We start from the raw sequence: 19,703 nt of genomic DNA, 5'->3' as shown, positions 1-19,703 counted from the left end.
TTGTGCTAATGAAGGTGGGAAAGCCAGGACAAGTGTGAACCAGGAAGGAAAGGTGCTGGAAAAGGGATTTAGAAAAGCTGTCCTCTGGTTCATGTGCCGCGGTGTGATGATGCATTCAGGAGTGCGAAAATGTTGGTGAGGGGAAGCAGAGTGACCTTTGTGGGCACTGACACGTAGCAAAGAGCAGCCCTGTTTGTTCACCAGCTCAAACCAAAGCCAGGAGTGCAGAGGCAATGGCAGAGCACGTGGGACTCTCTGCACTGCCTGTATTGACACAAAGAAATTTCACTTCAGTTAAAGCTTCCTTGGGAATACGTGGGAGGTGGGGGCAGCTCTTCAGTGGAGGATGCTGTCTCAGCCTTATATAAATACCTGTAGAATTGCTCAAATAGTTCATTAGTAGCTTATGAGTTTGTGTGCCTGCATTCCTCACTAGCTCTAATTGCAAGGATGTTGATTCCTACTGCATCCAGTGAACAGATTCTCTGCTCTATTGCACCATTAAATGAGGTGTTACTGTGTTTGACTTGAGCTGAAAAGGATCCCTTCCCACTTAGTAAAGAGACCAGCTAGGGCTGACCTAGCTGGGGACAGATTTCCTTCCAAATCACAGAGAAGTACTCCTGAATATGAGATGTTAATTGTGGCAGGAATTAAGGATTAAACAGTCATGGCTTCAGGTTACTAGTGGGAACTGAAATCAGGATTACAAAGGAAACTGGGCCATGCCCTCACAATGCTATTACCCCAGTTCTTGAATCTAAAAAACCTTAGAAACTCATCCTCAGTGACCAATAAAAACTAGTCTAAATTGTGCTTACTGAGGCCTGAGGAAAAGAGTCATAATTGTGCAGCCATAGTTTGGACACCTTTCAAGGCAGAAGATAACATCACGGGCAAAAGAGTGAAATTCAGCCCTGATCAGGGCCAAAGCTCCAGCACTGGCCACAGCTCCATCTCTTGCCTGGGAGAGTCAGACCCCACACCAGAGCCAGCAATCTGCACCTGGAGTCCCTGAGGAGAGAGCAGAGACCTTGCAAGAGCATTTCCCTTTGGGCAGAGGCTCATGAAACCCCTGTGTGAGCTCAGCCTGGAGCACTCGGTCACCTCAATGCTCACAGCACCTCCTGAGGGGCTGAGTGAGGGCAAGGACCCCATCCACATTCCTGGGGGAGATGCTCACATGGGCTACATGCTGATGATGTCCCCAAACCCTATTCCTAACCCCAGAATAAAAAGGCAGGGAGATGAATAAGGGGAGAAAAAAAGAAATTCTGTGGATTAAATTTATGACAGAGTAGCACATACTTAATAACCAATTAAAGCCAAGATTTATTGGGAGCTAAATTACATTTGTATTATAAATAGAACTAGAATATACTGTTACAGAATAAAAGCAAAACATTTTAGCATTTAATATTGTAAAAGACAAAGCAATCTAATGGACCCTAAATGTTAATTGCTGAAAAGATTTACACTTTAATTGCATTTTCAAATCATCTTATTTTACTGTGCTCTTTTTTCTATGTACATAGAAATCAACAGTGTGCTGCAACATTATACTTAGTAGCAGCAAGACCAACTTAAGGAAACCTATAGGCAAGATCAGTTTATTATGTATAAATCCTTGCAAACATTTTAATTGAAATGAGCAGTGGACTTTCACTGACCTTGGCTGCATGTGTATGAGACCTTCATAGCAAATTAAGCTGGTGAAAAGTGTGTGTGAGAAGCCAAGAAGGGAGGGAGTGTTAACAAGACAATTTCTCTATGTAAAGCCAACAAATAAACCGTATTAGATACAGGGGTTTGCTTTATGGCAGCAAAAAATTAAAAAAATAAATTAAAAATCCTCAAAAGCCCAACAACCATATCAAATGATGAAATTTGAAATTACATCTTATTGCATTATCAATTAATAATTTGTATTTACTGAAGTATTAACAGCTACAATCCAAATTTGGGCCAACATCCGAGGCTGGCATTTTAGGACTGCTTTCATAGCATATAGAAATGCTACAAACTTCCCAGAAACCGATTCCTGTGCTCATAAAATTTCTGTTCCAGTTTGTGTTACTGCTTCAAGATTCATCAGCTGAGTTACAGTTATGGCTGAATCTAACTCATATTACATTTGAAAAAATAAATGTGCACTAAAAGTAATTAAAGCATGTTGGTTCATGAATAATACACCATTTTACTACTATTTGCAGAGTATAATGAGACAAGCTACTAAATTGACAATGAATGCTCTATTATGTGATTGCCAACTGTTTTATAAGATATTGAACAGATTCATTTATTCTATCATCAGGCGCATTATCAAGCTATTGCTTTTTAATAAATTAATTTCTCCTGCGTCTCCAGAGCCTCACTTTGAAATGTGGCTGAGGGCATAAATGGAATTAATTCTGCGGTCTGGGCTGAGTGGCGGTGCTGGTGCCCCGCAGCTGGCAGCGGGCGCGGAGGGGATTTCTCCGGGTGGCGATGGCAAGGAATGGCTTTGAATGGCCAGCCGAGAGAAGGAGTCGCCCCTGCAGGGCAGCGCTCTCTGACAGCTCTTGTTTATCAGGGGCTCTCCTTGCCACACATCCCCTTCACCCGCCCTAAATTGACCCTTTAATTGCTCGGCAGCCTAAACCCGGTGACACTGCGGAGCAGCGCTTAATCCCCGCCTGGCTGATGGTGTCATTAGGCAAGCAGCGTGATCGCGGGGAAGGATCTCCCATCCCGGCTGGGGCTGGGCTGGAGGCGAGGATTATCCCTGAGCCCCGGGATGGGGATGGGGATGGAGCAGCTCCGGCAGGGTCCGCGCAGCCCCGGCGCTGCCGCGCTGCTCCGCTCGGTGTACACAGCTTCTAATTGCGGCTGTTGACAGGACTCACTGCGTGCGACTAACCTTGCTGCAATGTTATTATTTCTGAAGGGAGCCTTTCTCCGTGTTTTTAACAATAAGTCTGACAGGTGTCATATTAAAAACAGGGCTTAATTCTAATGCAACTATTCCCACCCGCCTTTCCCTTCTCATTTTTGTGCCTCTGTAATGCATGAATTTCTGCTGCTCATAAAGATTAAAGGAGCAGCTTTGCTGGAAGGAAAATACTGGTTTGTTTGTAGTCCAGGTACATTTGAGATGGTCTCAGTACTGGCTCCCTTTCTCCTCTCTTCTCCAGCCATGCCGGCTCAATGCTGGCAGAAAAGAGAGCGAGAGAAATAAAGCTTTCCCTGGGATGAGAGGTAATTCAGGATCCATTGAAGTGAAATTTCAGGGCTCCCTTTGAGCTGTGACCCGTAGCCACCGTCCAGGCACTCGGCCTGTGATGCATGGCTGACTGCTGTCCACCAGAGACCCAGCCCAGGCCAGCAGTTCACTTACAAGTTTACACTGGATTTAAGTCAAAATGCTAAAAACGCTGGTGTTCAATCATTGCTAACTGTGCGCTCGGCAGACAGCTCCCAGCAGACCCCGTGCTTGTAAAATCCAATACACCACGTAAAGTAAGGGTTTGTGGAGGTGCAAGGGGTTTAGAAGACTTTTCTTGTCTCTGTCCCTACTGATTGTATTTTTGTGATGCTGCTTTTCAGGTGCTGGGATGGCTTCAGCCTTGTCCCATCCCACACAGGCAGCAGCACAGAGGGCTGCACTCAGACAGGCGCTCCCCATTTCCATAACCTTCCCCTGTGTGTTCTGCCCTTCCTCCCAGGCTGCCTGGAGAAGGCAAAGTCCATTTTAAAGCCATCAGTTCCGTGCTGATGTGATGATCAGCCAGGACCAGGGTGGCTCCCCTGCACTTGCTTCTCTCTCTCCTCTCTTTGCAAAAATCTTCCACGTTCCACATCCCCCAGCATCACACGTGCTCCTCAGTCCTGGCTGAGAACATTACAAAGCTGCTCAAACTGCTGCTGCTAAAGGCTAATGCCAGCCCAAGGAAAAAGGTGCCTTCTTTGCTAGGAGGGATCATAGAAATCCAGTGTACAAAGCCCCTAATTTTGCCTGTGCTCACGTATCTGCAGGCACTGCACCAGACCTGTGTAAGGTTTCCATATGAACAACAAGCACGGTGCAGATCAGTCTCAAAGTGTTGTGTAATATTCAGTTTTTACAACAGTTCTTTCAGAACAGTGAAGATAAGCAGTCCAAATAGTCTCACCAGGCATTTGGTGATCTGTTCTTTACCCCCTTAAGGTTAATGATTTTCTGGGACTCAAAAAAAAAATATTATTTCTTCTTCTCTTTTTTATTTTTTCCCCCCCTGCATAAGCAACTGCCCAGCAAATTGATAAGAGCCCTTTTTAATTAGCTAGTGAAGTTGTATGGGTAATGTTCCATATAAAAGGTCTATAAAACACAGCAGAATTAATAAAATGACTGCTTCTCATTTAATTCAGGTCCTCCAAAGGGATCCATATGTCTTGCTTTGGTCTGTTTGTAGTACTTCTCTCCACCACCCAGCCACGAATTGATTAAAATCACATTCCTCACTTAAAACTGGAGCCCAGTTGGTAAGAGATACTGGATAGTAATTAAGGTCTGTGCAGAGACACATGAACCCTCATAAAAAAAACAGTACCAAAAGGAATCATTGTGCATCGCTTGGATTATATGCAAACACAGCTCATGTTGACAGCTACCTCTGGATGACTCCATCAGTACACACTTTATCTCCAGCTGTCCAAGTAATTTTCCCAGGATTTCGCCCCTCTTTTTCACTCCTCTCCACACAGATGGATTAGAGCAACAAACGGTTTACATGCTGCACATCATTAGCTATCCTCCCTCACTACCCAGCAGATAACAACTGGGCTCTATCATCAGGACATTCATAACACCTTGACACTTTTACAACTATGCTGTTCTCTGCCAGAGCAATCTTCTCTTTTAAAGCATGAAGCTAATTCACAAAACACCCCTTGGAAAGTACTCTGCAAACGCAACAGGGGTGGGGGAGAGAAGAAAAAGCACGGCCCAGAAAAGGCATCTAGTAAATAACACAGCAGTGTAGGATAAAAAAGAACTCAAGAGAAAAGCAGTACATTCTTTCTGTCCAAGATACCTCTCTATTTTCCCATTTCCTCCATCCCACAGTGAAGAGCACCAGGAAACAGCCACCCATCAGTCTGCTGTGCTTCAGTGTTTCCATCACCGTGTCACTCAGGCACCTCCCAAGCCTGGCATCAGCCTGTGCAGGTCCCTGTGGCCCTGGTGATGGCTCAGCTGCTTCCCTGGGCATGGGCTTCTCTTTGCAAAGGGACCACTTGAAGGCTTCAGTCAGTCATGCATTTAATGGATATTACTATGGGCTATTCCAGCTTTCCTAAACTCAGATTCCATCTCAGATTCCATCTCAGGGAATCTTGGCTCTAAGATTTGTCAATAAAACAACATTTTCCCTGGGTAGGGACCCTTTTCCAGTAGGCTGGGACCCTGCTTCAGAGCCCACTCGTGCTTAGACATGGGCTTGTATTTAAATAAAATACAAACCCAAACCCACATCAGCTACTGTGTGGAAGGAAATACACTTTAGCAGCATTTTCCAAGCTTCTCAGCATGCCCCCTGCCACCCTAACCATACATTTTAATGTATAGTACACGCTTGTTTAAAAAAGAAATACATAAGGAGAAAGAGTAATTACCGTAGCTTAAATTCAGCCCGATAAGAAGGGCTTGCACAGTCTGAGCAGCTGTTCCACTGCCATTCAGATTATGAAAATATAATCCTAGAGAACCTTGTCAAGATAAATACAGAGCATGAAATGTATAGGCATTTTTTCCCCAGCCACATATAATGATCAATTCCAAAGCCACAAGTGATACCAAAGGACAAAATAAGATCTGTCTAGACTTTCTCACTTACAAGATATTGATCATTCCAATGGTAAACTGGTTAGTATAAGTGTGTTTGGCTTGAAAGGTCATGAGCTTAACACCTGACAAGGAGTTATTCAACCTTGATATAACTCAAATTATTGCAGGGTTGCTGGAAAGACTCCTCTAATAAAAAGCCTTACCTGGTCTGAGAATATCTGGGATTTGTCTCCCAGATGTCAAAAGAAAAAGCAGGAAGGAAAAATAAAAGAAGTCAAGATTTGGCATGGGTTTCTGCTGGTTCACCTCTACCTGATTTGGCAAGCAGAGGTCCCAGCAGTCAGTGCCTGTCTGGGCAGAACAATGGACAGCAGTGGAAGCTGACCCGGACTGAAAAGTCACCTCCACTCCCTAAAAAGCTTCTGGCTCTTCAATCCCAGCAAGGGAGTTTGATTGCTCACCTGCATGGACTTTAAGACACAGGACACCAATATAGGGTCAAAAAACCCACCATTAAAATGGGAAATGTTGACTTTGGAAGGAAAGCAGGGGGGAAAGGGTCAGACCACGCCCTGCAGATGTGGGTGGGAAAGGCTCCGGCATCGCCTCCCCTTCCCAAATCCCTGCAGGGCCTGAGCCTGCATCACACACAGCCCTAACCCAGCCTCCTCCCTCTTCATGGGGATAACTAGCAAGTGCTTATTAGGACTATTAGGAGCTTGATGTGAATTTGCTGGATCTTTTCCAAGAACTATAAATACCCGATCTATTTTGCTTTATTCAGTTCTTTTTGTTTTGCTGATATGATACTAGTTAAGGTTAATGGGGTTTGCTTTAATATTAGACACAGGATCACTTAACTACCTTTAATGAACACTGGAGTCAATGCATTGTGGAGTAATTCACACAGATATTGCCTCAGGTAAATCAACCAGAAAAATGTAAGCCAGTCAAATAAATAAATCTGACCAGCTGTAAATGTGCCAAATTTTACACCAAAATATATTTGAAAGCCAATGACTTAGGCACATCTAGGATATTAAAATGGAGGGGTTGGAGTCTGTTTCTTTTCAATTGCTTTTCCTTTTTTAATGTTCCCTGCACATCCCTCCTGTGCTGAAACCAAACTGAGATTGCAAGAGAAATTATTTTCACAAGTGTTTCTAATAGAAGCGAGGGCCCTACAGCTTGGTGGGATTTTTTTTTTCATTTTGAAAAAGCCGTTTTTTATACTGGCTATCTTAACACAGGAGAGTGAGAGACAAAGAGGAGAACAGAGAATGGAAGAAAGGAAATGGAGAGAGAAAAAAATGAAGGAGACGAAAAAAGAGAAACAGAGAATGACAGAGTGAAATAAAAAAAAGAAACAGGGAGCAAGTAATTTTGTCTGCGTTGGAGAAAATTATGACAGTGAAATTCTAGACAGGGCAATACACTGGTGTCAATACATAATAACCAGAAATAAAAATCAGAGAAACCCAAACAACTCAGTGAAGTTAGGGGTTAGCTTGCCTCATACTAGTGCAAAACTAAAACTATGCTAACATTAAAAGTCTCTTACCTTGTAACACTAAAATAGAGAGTGGGGTGCAGAGGAAAAGCACACAGATATTCTTTGAAGGAAGGCAGGCAACATCCCTGAGTACTGAATTCTCATAGAAGAGAACAATATTTCAGCAATAAGGAATGACAGGGGGTTCATTATAGGTTATTAATGTTTGCCTAAATGGAGCAGAAGGCCCAGGCCTTCAGGGGAGTGCAGAGCTCCCAGCATCACTTAATTAGTGCCTCTTCTGAACCCAGCAATGCCAAGCTCCAGTGCAAAGCTCTGCAGTCCTACACTGCCTGTGTCATACCACAGTAATTCTGTCTGGCTCTGAAAGGGAAAAATAATGTGTGTGTGAGGGCTGTTGCACAGGTGACAGGAGTTAATCACTTTTTCTCCCCAGTTAAACTCCAGACAATACAAGGAATTTGGCTGTAACCATTGCCTCAGCTGGCAAAGCCTTCAACCCAGGCCATGAATTTTCAGACACTGCACTACACCAGCATCTGGTCTGTGTAGCACAGCCTGGAGAAAACTTCTAGGAGACAAGAAGGACTTTTTTTTTGTTTTTTTAACTCTGCAAAAGGCTGAAAAGAGGTGCTGTTCTTTCTGGAATAGCCCCTTTTATTTCTTTATTCCACCAAATGTTTCAAAGCAGGATGTGCTGCCCTTGGGGAAGGGGCTGCAGGGAGTCGAGGAGGATGAGTGGGCAGGATTTGTCATCTCCTGAAGCTGTTGCTACAGAGGTGGCACAGCAGGGATAAAAAAAGGCCATATATTCTTTACTGCTGCCTTAGGAAAGACTGTGGCATCAGGTAAGGAAGGAGCAGCTGAGGCTGCACTGGGGTAGAAGCCTTGACTTTAACTCTGTTCAACAATTAATCCAATGTACTGTGATTGCAGAAAAGAAAAAGCATGGAAGGCAGATTGTTACCAATAAAGCAGAAATAAAAAGGGGATCAAATAAACTTCTATTAACAATGTGTCCTTCTATTTATTTGTTTATATTCTGTCTACAGAAAATGTGATGCTGGACTGAGGATGGCTTAGAACAACCTTCTGGCATGAAGACAGCTACAAAGCACAAAATACAAAAAATGAACTCAGAAAGAAACAGGAAAAAAAACAACGTTTTCTTGGCATCAACAAGAAGCTCTTTATTTTTCCTCAAGTTTTCTTTTCTAAAAAAAAGTGGAACTAAGACATTTGCAGAAATGAGACAAACTTTCTCTTCAGGTGACAATATTCAAGCAAGCATGTTGTTTTATTGAATTTAAATGGAAAGAAAAGACAGATTTGGAATGGGATACAGTATCAGGAGAACTGAGAAACTGTGAACTTTCAAGGAAATAAAACTCCTTAAAACTGTGAACCGAGAAATTGATGGAAATACCATTTAAACCCCTGATTACACTCTGTGTGTTCTTAAGGAAACATCATCATCTTTGCTAACTCGACAGTACTTAGGGAATGGTTTACAACATATCTTTTATTGTAATCTTTTAAGAAAAACAAAAAAACCAAACCAGAAATATTTAATTAGCTGTGACTTTACCATTACTGTTCAGATGTCTTCCTGCACCTTCGTGTTCTAGACAGCCCAGATGTACTTGCAGCCAACAGTCAAGGGCTGAACAGATTTCTTTCCTCAATAATCTTTTGATTTGCCACACCCAATAAAATCCTTGTAGGGAAAAAGAATCAACACAACTACCATCTCCCAATCAATACCTAAAGCCTAACAGACAATAATTATCAAAATAAGGAGGAAATCCCATATTGGGCCACATACCTACCCATTAATCAAAACAACAGAAATTATCTGCAGAATTGCTTTTCTAAAATAAGACAGAAGATGCTTCCTTGGGTTACACTTTGAACAGGCTATAATCAAAAGAAAGAGAACCGAGACTAACTAAGCCCCAGGAAGCCGCATTGTCCCTTTAACCCACAGTATTCCCCACCTCCCATTAGTACTTAACATTTTTCACTATGTTGTGACTGCTATTATTTCATTTAACACCGGTTAATCTGTATCTGAGGTACATGGAAACCCTCTAGATGATAAGATTGGACAGGTTCCAGTGCTGGCAGTTTCCGAGCGTGCACACACTCGTGTGTTTTGATCCTTCCAGGAGCTGCCTGCTATTTGGCCTGGCTGCCAGCTCGTTCTTGGATCAGCCTGTGGCTCAGCTCCCAGAGGGCAGTGGCTGTGGCGTTGTCCTGGGCCTGCTGCGAGGGCAGGCAGCGGCAGCAGTTGTTGAAGTACATCCCGCCCAGCCCCTCCAGCTCCGCCGCCGTGGCGCAGTACACCGTCGTGGCAGCTCCTTGTTGCTGCAATAATAACAACAACAAAAAAAAATTAAATTAAGAGAGAGGAAATAAGCAAAACTATATAAATACATAGATATTTTATAGTTTATTATTATCGTTGTGATTTCAAGCACAGCCCTTTGGAGCTGCATCTCGTGCAAGCAGCGTGGCTGGCGGGGTGACCTGCCCGGTGACAAGGCTGCAGCCCTGCTAAAGGCACTTCTTTACAAACCACTTCAATCAGGACTCCTTTCTTTTCCTTCCCTCTAAGAGCAGAAGAAAAAGAGAATCCTGAACCACAGACCCAAGCTCAGGTGTTTTGCCCCTTTTTGGTAAACACCTGGATTGGTGGCAGGGCCTGCCCAGGTGGTGTTTGACACCAGAACAGCTGAGCCAGGTTTAAAAGCAGCGCCTCAAAACTTCCCTTTGCATCACAAAAATCATTGACCATATGCACCTCAAAACTTCCCTTTGCATCACAGAAATCACTGACCATATGCACCTCAAACCTTCCCTTTGCATCACAGAAATCATTGACCATATGCACCTCAAAACTTCCCTTTGCATCACAGAAATCATTGACCATATGCCCAGGCACCCTGACCCGCAGCCTGATAGATGGATTTGGTTTGTTTGGGTTTTTTAAACCTCTTGTGCAAAATTAACCTGGGCACTCCAATTAAGACCTATCATGTAAAGTGCAGTCGGGATTGGTGCCAAACCTGCCCGTGGATCTTGGATCAACAGTCCAAGGCAGTTGTCACTGCTGCTGTGTGAGAGCATTTGACTGCTGCAGGCACAGACAGGGCTGGTTCTGCAGAGACACGAGGCTTTCCAGTGGAGTTTTGTTCTGTAACATTTCTCATGTCTTATAATGCTTTAAGAAATGGAGTGGATAGATTAGAGGCTTTTGTGAATTAGAAGGGATTTTTAAATTTCTCTTGCTTTCTCTTTTTTTTTCCTTTTCCTTTCCCTTTGCCTTTTTGTTTTTTGGTTTTATTATTTTAAATTTAAATACCAAATGAACTTATGTTCAAAGAGGAAGAATGGGTTTCTATGAATTGTCCCAACAAAAACCTACAGATGGAGGCCACAGGGTTGGGGCAAGCACCCTGGCATGGGTGATGGGCTATTCCCTGGCACAGACTAAAAGCATAGTGCCAGAACAGCTGGGGAGAGGGCAAGAAGCTATTTTGCTTTGTAAACTATAATTAAAAATAATAGGTGAGAGCACATTAGCAAAACACAACACTAATTTAAAACCGATAGAGTTTATCTGGCATCTTATGATTATTTATGTACATCTTAGTCCTTTCTGTGGTAACAAATTATGAGCTGATAGGAATCAGAATAAAGAGGCTGCCAAGTGCAATTGAAAAAGTAAATGAAGAGAAATTAGTTGTTGCCACATTAAGATAATTTAATGGGATAAGAAAATAGGCTTCAATCTCTTGTGATTTTCCTCCACTCCTTTGTTTTTTGGCCTTTCATTGTCACAGCCAAGGAAACTTAGGGTGCTGCTAGGGGGGGTCAACCTGCAGAAGACCTCTACTTTGCATTCTCATCCTTCAAGGACAGGAAGCAGTTTAAAAAGTCCCAGTTCTCCTTATTTGAGGCAACTCAACTTTGCAGCAACAAAGAAGTGCATATTTGTTTGCAAGACATGCATTTTCCTCAGCAGATGGGATTAAACTGATAATGATGACTCCACAACTTAGAAATGATCTCCCATCACAAGGTAAATCAGAACTGTCTGTATTAAGTATTTTGAAAGGCATATATTTATCAACAGACCAAAATATTTTTAAAGTTAGTATAATACATAGTAATCCTCTTATTAAGCCAGTATCTTTTTTAAAAAAAGAAAAAATATCTTAAAGGTGGTTGGTAGCAGAAATGGAAGAGAGTTCTACTAAAAATAATATTAATAGAGAACAATAAAATTTCTATGCTCATTTCAACTATCCTATAAAGCTCCACAGTACAGGTATGATCACTGTATTCAGCTGTTTAGAATGTCTCAAAGCCCCTAAAGAGTATTATTAGTTTTTTGCAAGCAATTCAACTGGACTTTCATTAGAAAGGTAAAATTAAACTGAATTGCTCAAGGCAGAGTGAGAGCCCTCAAGCCATTGCTGAAAAGCATCCATCCAGCCAAACTAAACTCAGGCTATCTCTAATAGAATTCAGCTAATTCATAAAATGGAAGTTTATCAGAGCCAGTTTAAAATCCAACCCAAACAATAATTTATCTTTTCAAACGAGTCGAATTTGACGATGTTTAAACAAAATTCTCTGCAGGCAGAAAAACAGCCCAGAGCACAAGAGCAGTGCTTTGTACCTTGAGCATTGACACAAGCTAGACTCCAGAAGAAGAGAATAGTTTTCCCTGTGTGAGCATAGGATATTTACTTTAAGTGATAAAAGATTATGTGGCTGGAAGCCCAAAGCACTTTATCTTGCGATGCCTCCAGTGTTTTGCTGAGAACTGGATGTAAGCAACGTGCCATTTGCTTTTTGGCTTTGTGTATCCTTACTTCTTTCTAAATGTTTCAATCATGTTGGCTGTTTTGGAAGAAGAAAATTCAATGGTTCTATCATTGAAAGAAAAGTACATTTCTTATTACTTAAGAGAAATGCAGTCGTATTTATCCCTTCGTTGACAGAGGGTAAAGATTTAGTATCTCACAATTATGGACAAACATGAACTCATCAAGCCTGGGAGGATGCTTCAGACAGCAAAACTGTGTAACAGAAGGGAAATCTCAAATTCTCAGAGCCACTTAAGTATCTAATTCCCTTTGTGAGCTGGTTGCATTCAGACACTTGAGGATCTGCCCAAGTGACTTGTCCAAGGACAGAGAGGAGTGAGCATCAGAGTCACAGGAATCAAATCCCGTTTTGGGTTGGAAGGAGTATCAAGAGGGGTCCAGCCCAACCTCCTCCCCAAAGTGGGATGTGTAGAAGCCTCAGATATGCCATGCTGAATGGGAAGGTTCCCAAGGCATAAATCCCTCCTTTGCATCTACGATCCCACAAACCTCTGTGAAGAGCCAGAGCTGCAGATAAGTGCAAACTGCCTGCACTGCTAGCCAGAAACTGCTCTGTTCCTCGGCAAATATTGTTTATCCCTTATGAACACAGTCCTTTGAATGACATCTTTATATGCTGGGTCTTATGACAGTCTAGTAACAAGTTTTAATTTTTTGCTCATCAGCTTTCCTGTTCACATATCATCAGCATACAACAGCAGAGGATGTTAGGGAATCTAATTAGTAAACAATTCCATACTGCTGATACAAGATGAAACATTCTTAAACCAATAAAAAGAGCACTTTAATCACTGTTGAATGACTTTCAATGCCAAGCGGTTTGTGCCATGTCAGAACATAATTTGAAGAAGATTAGAGTACTATATAAAAGAATTAATGTTAACAACTTCGTTAAAAAATGTCTTAAACAATGAGCTTGTCAGTTGTCACAGACTCTCCCTGATCCATTGTGATTAAGGCCCCCCCCTCCCAACAATTTCAGCTGATAAACAATGCTAAAAGCGTCGGGCAACCTAAACATTTTTTTCCATAGGTCCATCAGTTGTACAGGGTGCTAATCACCAGAGCTGGGGTCAGCCTTCTTTAACCTGCAACAAAGGCAGCAGGTTGCAATAATGAATACACAGGATAAAGAATTTGTGAGAAGCCCAACTGAATCTTTAATCATGCCTCAGTGCCATTTCCGATCCAGTCAAACATGTGAAAGCTGCTGGGCAAGCACCACGCTATCAATCTTCCCAGTGCACGTAAAATTACCCGGGAATCTTGTTTTGGATTAAGTTGAAGAGTGTCTCAGTAATAAGGGTTCATCATTCTCTTCCGCAAATCATTTGTCAGTTTTGTAATACAATCTTCCTCTGCAGCAGGGTGGGATTTATACAGCAGTTGCTGTTTATTTATAGTTGAGGCTCAAAGATCTAAATTATCCATCCGTCTAAAATCCTTTGTTGAATTGAAAATCCCAAGTAGCTACTAGTTCATAGGCATTTATTTCATAACTGCAAGCAGCCAATTTTTAACTGATGGCACTGAATGCAAATTAATATTGAATAACTTAACAGTAAAAGAAAAGGGGTTCTTGAGATACAGAACATGGTAAAACCCTCATTAATATATGTAATGCATCTGTTAGTAGTCTGAGATGCCATTTATGTTCCTGATAAGAAAACATATTACACAGTTAATGTTTAGTTTTTAGATTTGTCTACCTTCAAATGCATGTTTATTTTCTAAAATTAGACTTTTGTTCTGAAGCAAGTTTACATTCCAAGCACATAAATAATAGAAACAAAGCCATAACTTATCTGTATATTTATCAACTATGAATGAATAGGACCCACTCTAAACTCTGTTAAGAGCACACAGCACTCAGCATTGTCTGCCAGGGAGATGGGATCAGCTTACTTGGAAAGGAGGGGTTTATTTTCTTATGAAAAATTAAGGATAAAGGCCAGTTATCTTGGTAGCCTGAGGTTAAGTTCAGCACAGAGCATTTTAAAAGATGGCCAGTGGAAAGAGGTGAATTCAAAATGACATGAGAGGAGAGTATTTGTGACAAGGGCCAGATTCAAAGCAAGCAGCTCAAGTGAAATAAAAAGGCAAGTCCTTAAAACTCTTCAGGCTGTTCCTGTTATTCATGTCAGGACTATTAGACAAAGCCAACACATCCCTAACAGTAAAATATCAGACCTACACAAAAGCACTGTGAGCACACCATTTACAGCCAAATAACTCATTACACAGCAGTGTCAGGTAGAATCAGAGAGTCATTAAGGTTGGGGAAAATCACCAAGTCCAACCACTGACCTAACCTAGCAACCAAGGCAGTATGAACGTATTCCAGATATGAAACCAATGGGGTGTCCCATACCTTCTCTGTGCCTCTGATAAGCACCCTGAAGAGTTCCTTCTGTTAGAGGGAAAACCTCCTCACCAGCTGGCTTCAGCAGTGGCCATTTTCCTAATTTGATGTAAAATATAAAATCTCCTTGGAATTACCAACAAAATTACACAGAATCTGCTTCCACAACCACACTATCCAAACCAAACCTTAAAGTGACAGCTGCAGTTTTACATTCCTCGAGCCTCACCTCCTCCTGGTGGGAATTAGCACAGGTTTGCTGCCTTCTCAGAGGCTCCACACCTTGGAGCAGTGGCTGAGGATCTGCTCCATTGCTTGTTGTCATCCTGATGCTGATGCTCGGAGTGGGCACAGTGGGGTTTGTGCAGCCTGGGGGCAGCTGGGGGAAAACTGCCCTCACAATGGATTTGTCTCCTTGTGGTATTGCTACAACCCCCAGGCTGGGATTGTGGTGCAGAGCTTTCTCAAACTACACTTATTCCTTTTTCCTATCAAGTGAACAACGTGGAGCAAAATGGCCTCTTCTGAAAAACACTAGCACGTCTAAAATCCTCATGTCCTCATCCAGGATTCCTCAGTATCTGAGTTTTTTAGGAGCAGTCTTCTGAGCTGTTTGGTGATATCCCCTATGGCTGAGGCCAGCTGTAGCTGAGGGAGCCACTTCCCAATGTCAGGAGCTCCTCTGCTCCTTTTCCACCTGGGACAGCACAGAGCTGTGAGGAACAGTCACTTTTCCAACAACGCAGTGAACAAGTTTTAGTCTTGCCTGTGAGATGACAGGAGCACTGTTCAGTTCCTGCTGCAGCCCTCTTACTCAGAGAATCCCAGATGCACAGTTACCTTGTGAATAACGCCCAGAATATCTGTGTATTAATGTCTTAACCATTGTGTTAAGAATGGTTAGAAATTGTAAGGAAACAGGAATCCTTGATTGCTTTTTCAGCAAGGAAATATGAAATTGAGACCTTCCTTTGCTATTTTGGGAGAGCGTGAAACTGAAATCATATCTGCAGCTCAAAAAATAAAACTTTGGAGCTGCCAAATATGATCTAAACTCCAAACTGGGCTCAGTTGACTTCAGGTCCTATTTCCACCCCAAGTGCCAGCAGGAAAACGTGACCTGAACTGACACTGTATCTACAGTCTTTTCAAAGCTCTCACTGAACCACATCTAAACCAGAGCTTCTCAACCACCTCCCCTTCCCCCATCACCACAATTAAACCAGCAAAGCATCTCTTAGAAGATAACACAACGAATAAACCAAAATCTATAAGGTCTGCTTTTTTCCCTCTGATGTATTCCTTTTTCAACTAATTCCCAACTACAAAGACTGAAAACTCCATCAGCTTCTCTACTTGCAGAGCATAGTTGGTTTCAAGCTGTAACTTTTCTTAGTGTCATTAAGACCCTTACACATTTACAGTATTCTTTACATACATTATAGGAGATAAGTGTGCTGTGTTCTTTGAGTAAGGAAATTGCAGTAGTTCACGAAAGAGGATTTGTTTTCAACTGCTGAGGCATTAAGACCTAGTGATTATTTCAACTATTCAGTATATGCAGCTATATTTAACTTACATTCTGGGTTTTAACTTTGCAAAAGAAATCGTGTCCATTGTAATAAATGTATTTTGATAATGCACCATGTTGTTTGTGTTATGCAACCCCCAGTATGTTCTCAATTACAGCAATGATAGCACTTGAAAACTTCCAACCTCCAACATCCGGTATCAAACAGATTTTCTGCAATCATTCCATGGGAGAAAAAAAAAAATACAATATAGGACATCAAGTTGGGAGAACTGGGCTGTTTTCCTCTTTTCAACTTTTCCTTCCCTAGTGAGCTTGGACAAGTCACTTCAACTCCATGTACCTCACTTCTCCCAGCTATAAAATGGGGAGATTACTCTTGTTTACCCACCTCACAGGGGTGTTGTGAGGAGTCATTCAGATTTATGGAGTGCTTTCACACTTAATTTGGAAAAGCACTGTGTAAGTATAAAGTGTTATATTATAAACCACTGTTAAAATGTGTAGAAGATGTAGAACAAGGTTAGCAAAGTAGCTGACAAAAATGTAATTATCTTTTAAAATCATGCCTATTTTTCTCTATTGTATAAAGTTAATTCTTTAACCTGTGAAGCTGTCTGCTACTCCGGGTCCTGTTCCAGTGTCTTCCCTCTCTCATCCAAGTTTTTTTGCCCAGCTCACAGACAACTTGGTAAAACTCTTCCTAGCCAAAACAACAGTGAGTTATTAAAAAAATGGATGCTTTAGAGGGAAACAGTCCCTGAAATCCATGCATTCATCTCTCCCACCCTTTGCATATGCTAGGCAGAGCCATCATGGCATACCAGGGGTGGGATTCAGTTGCCTAACACGGATCTTGAGACATCTGAGCTGCCTCAAGATATCCCACGTGCTCCACAGCTGTCTTTGAGTGGGGCACATATTTCCCATAGGTCTGGCCTTGTATCTGCCAGCCCCTCAGGGATATCTCAGCTAAAACCACACAATGGTTAAGACAACACCAGACTGTGCTGCTTAAATGCTTTCGCTGCAGCACCTGGAAGGGAGCTGGTTCCCACAGGCAGCGCTGTATTTCTTTTCCAGAATCTTATTGAAGTCCACAATCAGCTTCTGAAAGATGTTTCAAGGCTGACAGAGAGCCACCTTAAGCTCTAAAAACTATAATGAAGCCTGTGGCTTTACCTTGCTCCACCAGCATTTCAGGGCAGGAGCAGCAGCACTCCTCAGGCCTCTTTATCAACAGCACATTTCCAGGCACATCAGTGCTGCAATTCCTTCTCCTGCCCGCTGAACCCCCGTTCACACCTGATTTACACTTTTAAGACATCATTGCTCCACTGAAATGGCAGCTTTGAACGCTGCATGCAAATGTCTCTGATCTTTTCCTCTCACAGGCTGGTATGGAGCAGTGGAGCAGTGCAGCATTCTTCTGCTCATTTCTAGATCTGGGAAAAATCTCTGAGGAAAATTATCAATTTTCATTTCAGAGAGTAACAGGGTAAGGGTGAGATCAGGTTGAAGAAATGATGCTGCAGTCCATTGCTTGCCCCCTGCCCTGTGTGCCAGCACTGGCCAGTGGAGTGAGAATAAAAGAGCACCTCAGGGACAGTCCCTGGGCATCCCAGCCCTGCTGGGGGCTGCTCCCACCTGAACATCTCAGCCCACCTTCTGTGATGCACATTTACACAAACACGATCACAAACACAAATTACACCACAAATCCTTGGCCACAGTCAAACTGGAAATCCCATGGAGGATTGGAAATCCTCCTGAGACACACAACCTGCCAGCAAAAGGTGGATTCTTCTGGGCAAGGGCAATTTAAAGAGTTGAGCAAACAGGTTGTTGACACTAAACATATCCTGCCAAAAAAGAGAGATTAGATACACACTGCTGCAACTAAATCATCAGAACTGGTCTGGCTGGTGTTTGGGCATACACAGATGAGAGTTCATTGAAATTACTTCTGTTATTAACTTATGCTGAATTGAAATGTTTTATGGTTTTGCTGTACTTTAATTATATATATACTTTATATAAATGTGTGTATACATACAGTACTGTATATGCTGTATATATTTATATAGCTTTTTAATACTATTAGAAGTCCAAATTTAGACTTTTTCATATGCATTATTGAAAGAATATCATCACAATGCTGATATCTGGCTTCTTCCTTCATTGCACAGATAATTTTTTAGACTGAATTTATTTCAGATATGAGTGAAAAAAAAAGTCACACAACGCAATGCTTTTTAAGGAAGTGACCTTTTGGGACAGATATTTAATGAGCTGTTTGTTTAGGTTTTAAAGATAAAGACTTTTTCATCTGTTGATACACACTCACACATATGCACATCCACACACAGACACACACAGTTCAATAACACAATGCATTGAGAAACCACAGGGTGTTATGATGGGAAAGTCTCATGGTAAGAAAGTAACTACCAACTCTGTCTTCCAGAAACTAATTAAAGGAATGTATTTTGCAATAATACAGATCTAGCAAACAGGCCTCTAAAGTCTAGGCTTAGAGCTGTAAGCCAGGCACTCCTGTATTATGTATGTGTGATTTTCATAGCTAGCCTGCTGTAAAGTGTGCCCTGTTAGTGCATCTTTCAGGCTCAAAGACACTGGTCTTGTTAATATTTCATTTAGTACATACTGTAGAGTCTCATTTATATTACTTCTATAATTAATGGTGATAGCTTAGGCACTGCCTTTACAAGGAGAGATCCCTGTATGTTGGTCGATGGGTAATGAGAAACAATAGATATTTCATTCACCAGCAGCTTGTTGCTAGTTAGTAGGAAATTATCGTGTGTACTGTTGCTTTAATTGCCAGGGTAAATAATGCCGCCGCTGTGTTAGTGAACATTTTAAAGCACTTGATGCAAATAGACTAGAAACAAAACACAAAAAAAAAAAATTACCTTTATTATGCTATACCTTAGCACAGGGAGTTTAAAAGGTACGTCTTAAAACATTTGCGTTCTATCATGCAAATATATCTTAATATGCATGTGCTGACTATTCAACTACTGTATTTTAGGAAATACAATTATGCTGCCTTTCTCTTCTCCTATGTAGACTGTAAATAACTGTAGATCTTTCTCTTGTTTTCCCATGTAAATATATGTAAATATTAACAAGCTATGCATGCTGATATTCTAGGCAATTTCAGGTACTTTTATAATCTGAAGGCATGTACTTGAACTGGTTTGTTTAAAAAAAAAAATCAACTCTCTCAAATCCTTTAAAGCTCATTAGAAATTAAAGATTTCTTACTAGACTGGTTCCTTCACTCTCAGTTGGTTTTTTGTTTATTTTTCCCTCTGCTTTGCCAGTGCTGTCTCCCAGGACCCACCACCAAGGATGCACATTCCAAGGCTGTTTTCTCCAAAGCGTGGGGTCCCGTCTCAGGATATGATTCACTGCCCCAGGATGGGCACCATTTAGATTCAGAGACTCAGAGAGGGGATGTCTATCCCCTTGTCTCTGACCTCTCCCTCTGCTGAATGATCACAGAGCCACAGAACTGTAGAACGGTTTGTTTTGGAAGGGACCCTAAAGATCCTCCAGTTCCAACG

General features: G+C 41.8%; 2 protein-coding genes across 2 annotated transcripts in view; one reads left to right on the top strand and one right to left on the bottom strand.

Moving 5' to 3' along the window:
- The window catches only part of MAF (MAF bZIP transcription factor), a 194,210-nt gene extending 174,805 nt beyond the window's left edge, over positions 1–19,405 (top strand). The window contains exon 3 of the mRNA XM_077185192.1: positions 8,372–19,405. The gene's annotated coding sequence lies outside the window, so the exon portion shown is untranslated. The remainder of the gene's footprint in view (positions 1–8,371) is intronic.
- WWOX (WW domain containing oxidoreductase) overlaps positions 8,598–19,703 on the bottom strand; it is a 475,156-nt gene continuing 464,050 nt past the window's right edge. Inside the window, exon 9 of the mRNA XM_054641000.2 lies at positions 8,598–9,686. Coding sequence (XP_054496975.2) covers positions 9,498–9,686 — 189 coding nt within the window. The 3' untranslated portion in view covers positions 8,598–9,497. The remainder of the gene's footprint in view (positions 9,687–19,703) is intronic.

This window comes from Agelaius phoeniceus, chromosome 12, assembly GCF_051311805.1.
Source record: "Agelaius phoeniceus isolate bAgePho1 chromosome 12, bAgePho1.hap1, whole genome shotgun sequence".
In the NCBI taxonomy this organism is placed as follows: Eukaryota; Metazoa; Chordata; class Aves; order Passeriformes; family Icteridae; genus Agelaius; species Agelaius phoeniceus.
This window is presented reverse-complemented; position numbering and strand designations above follow the sequence as displayed.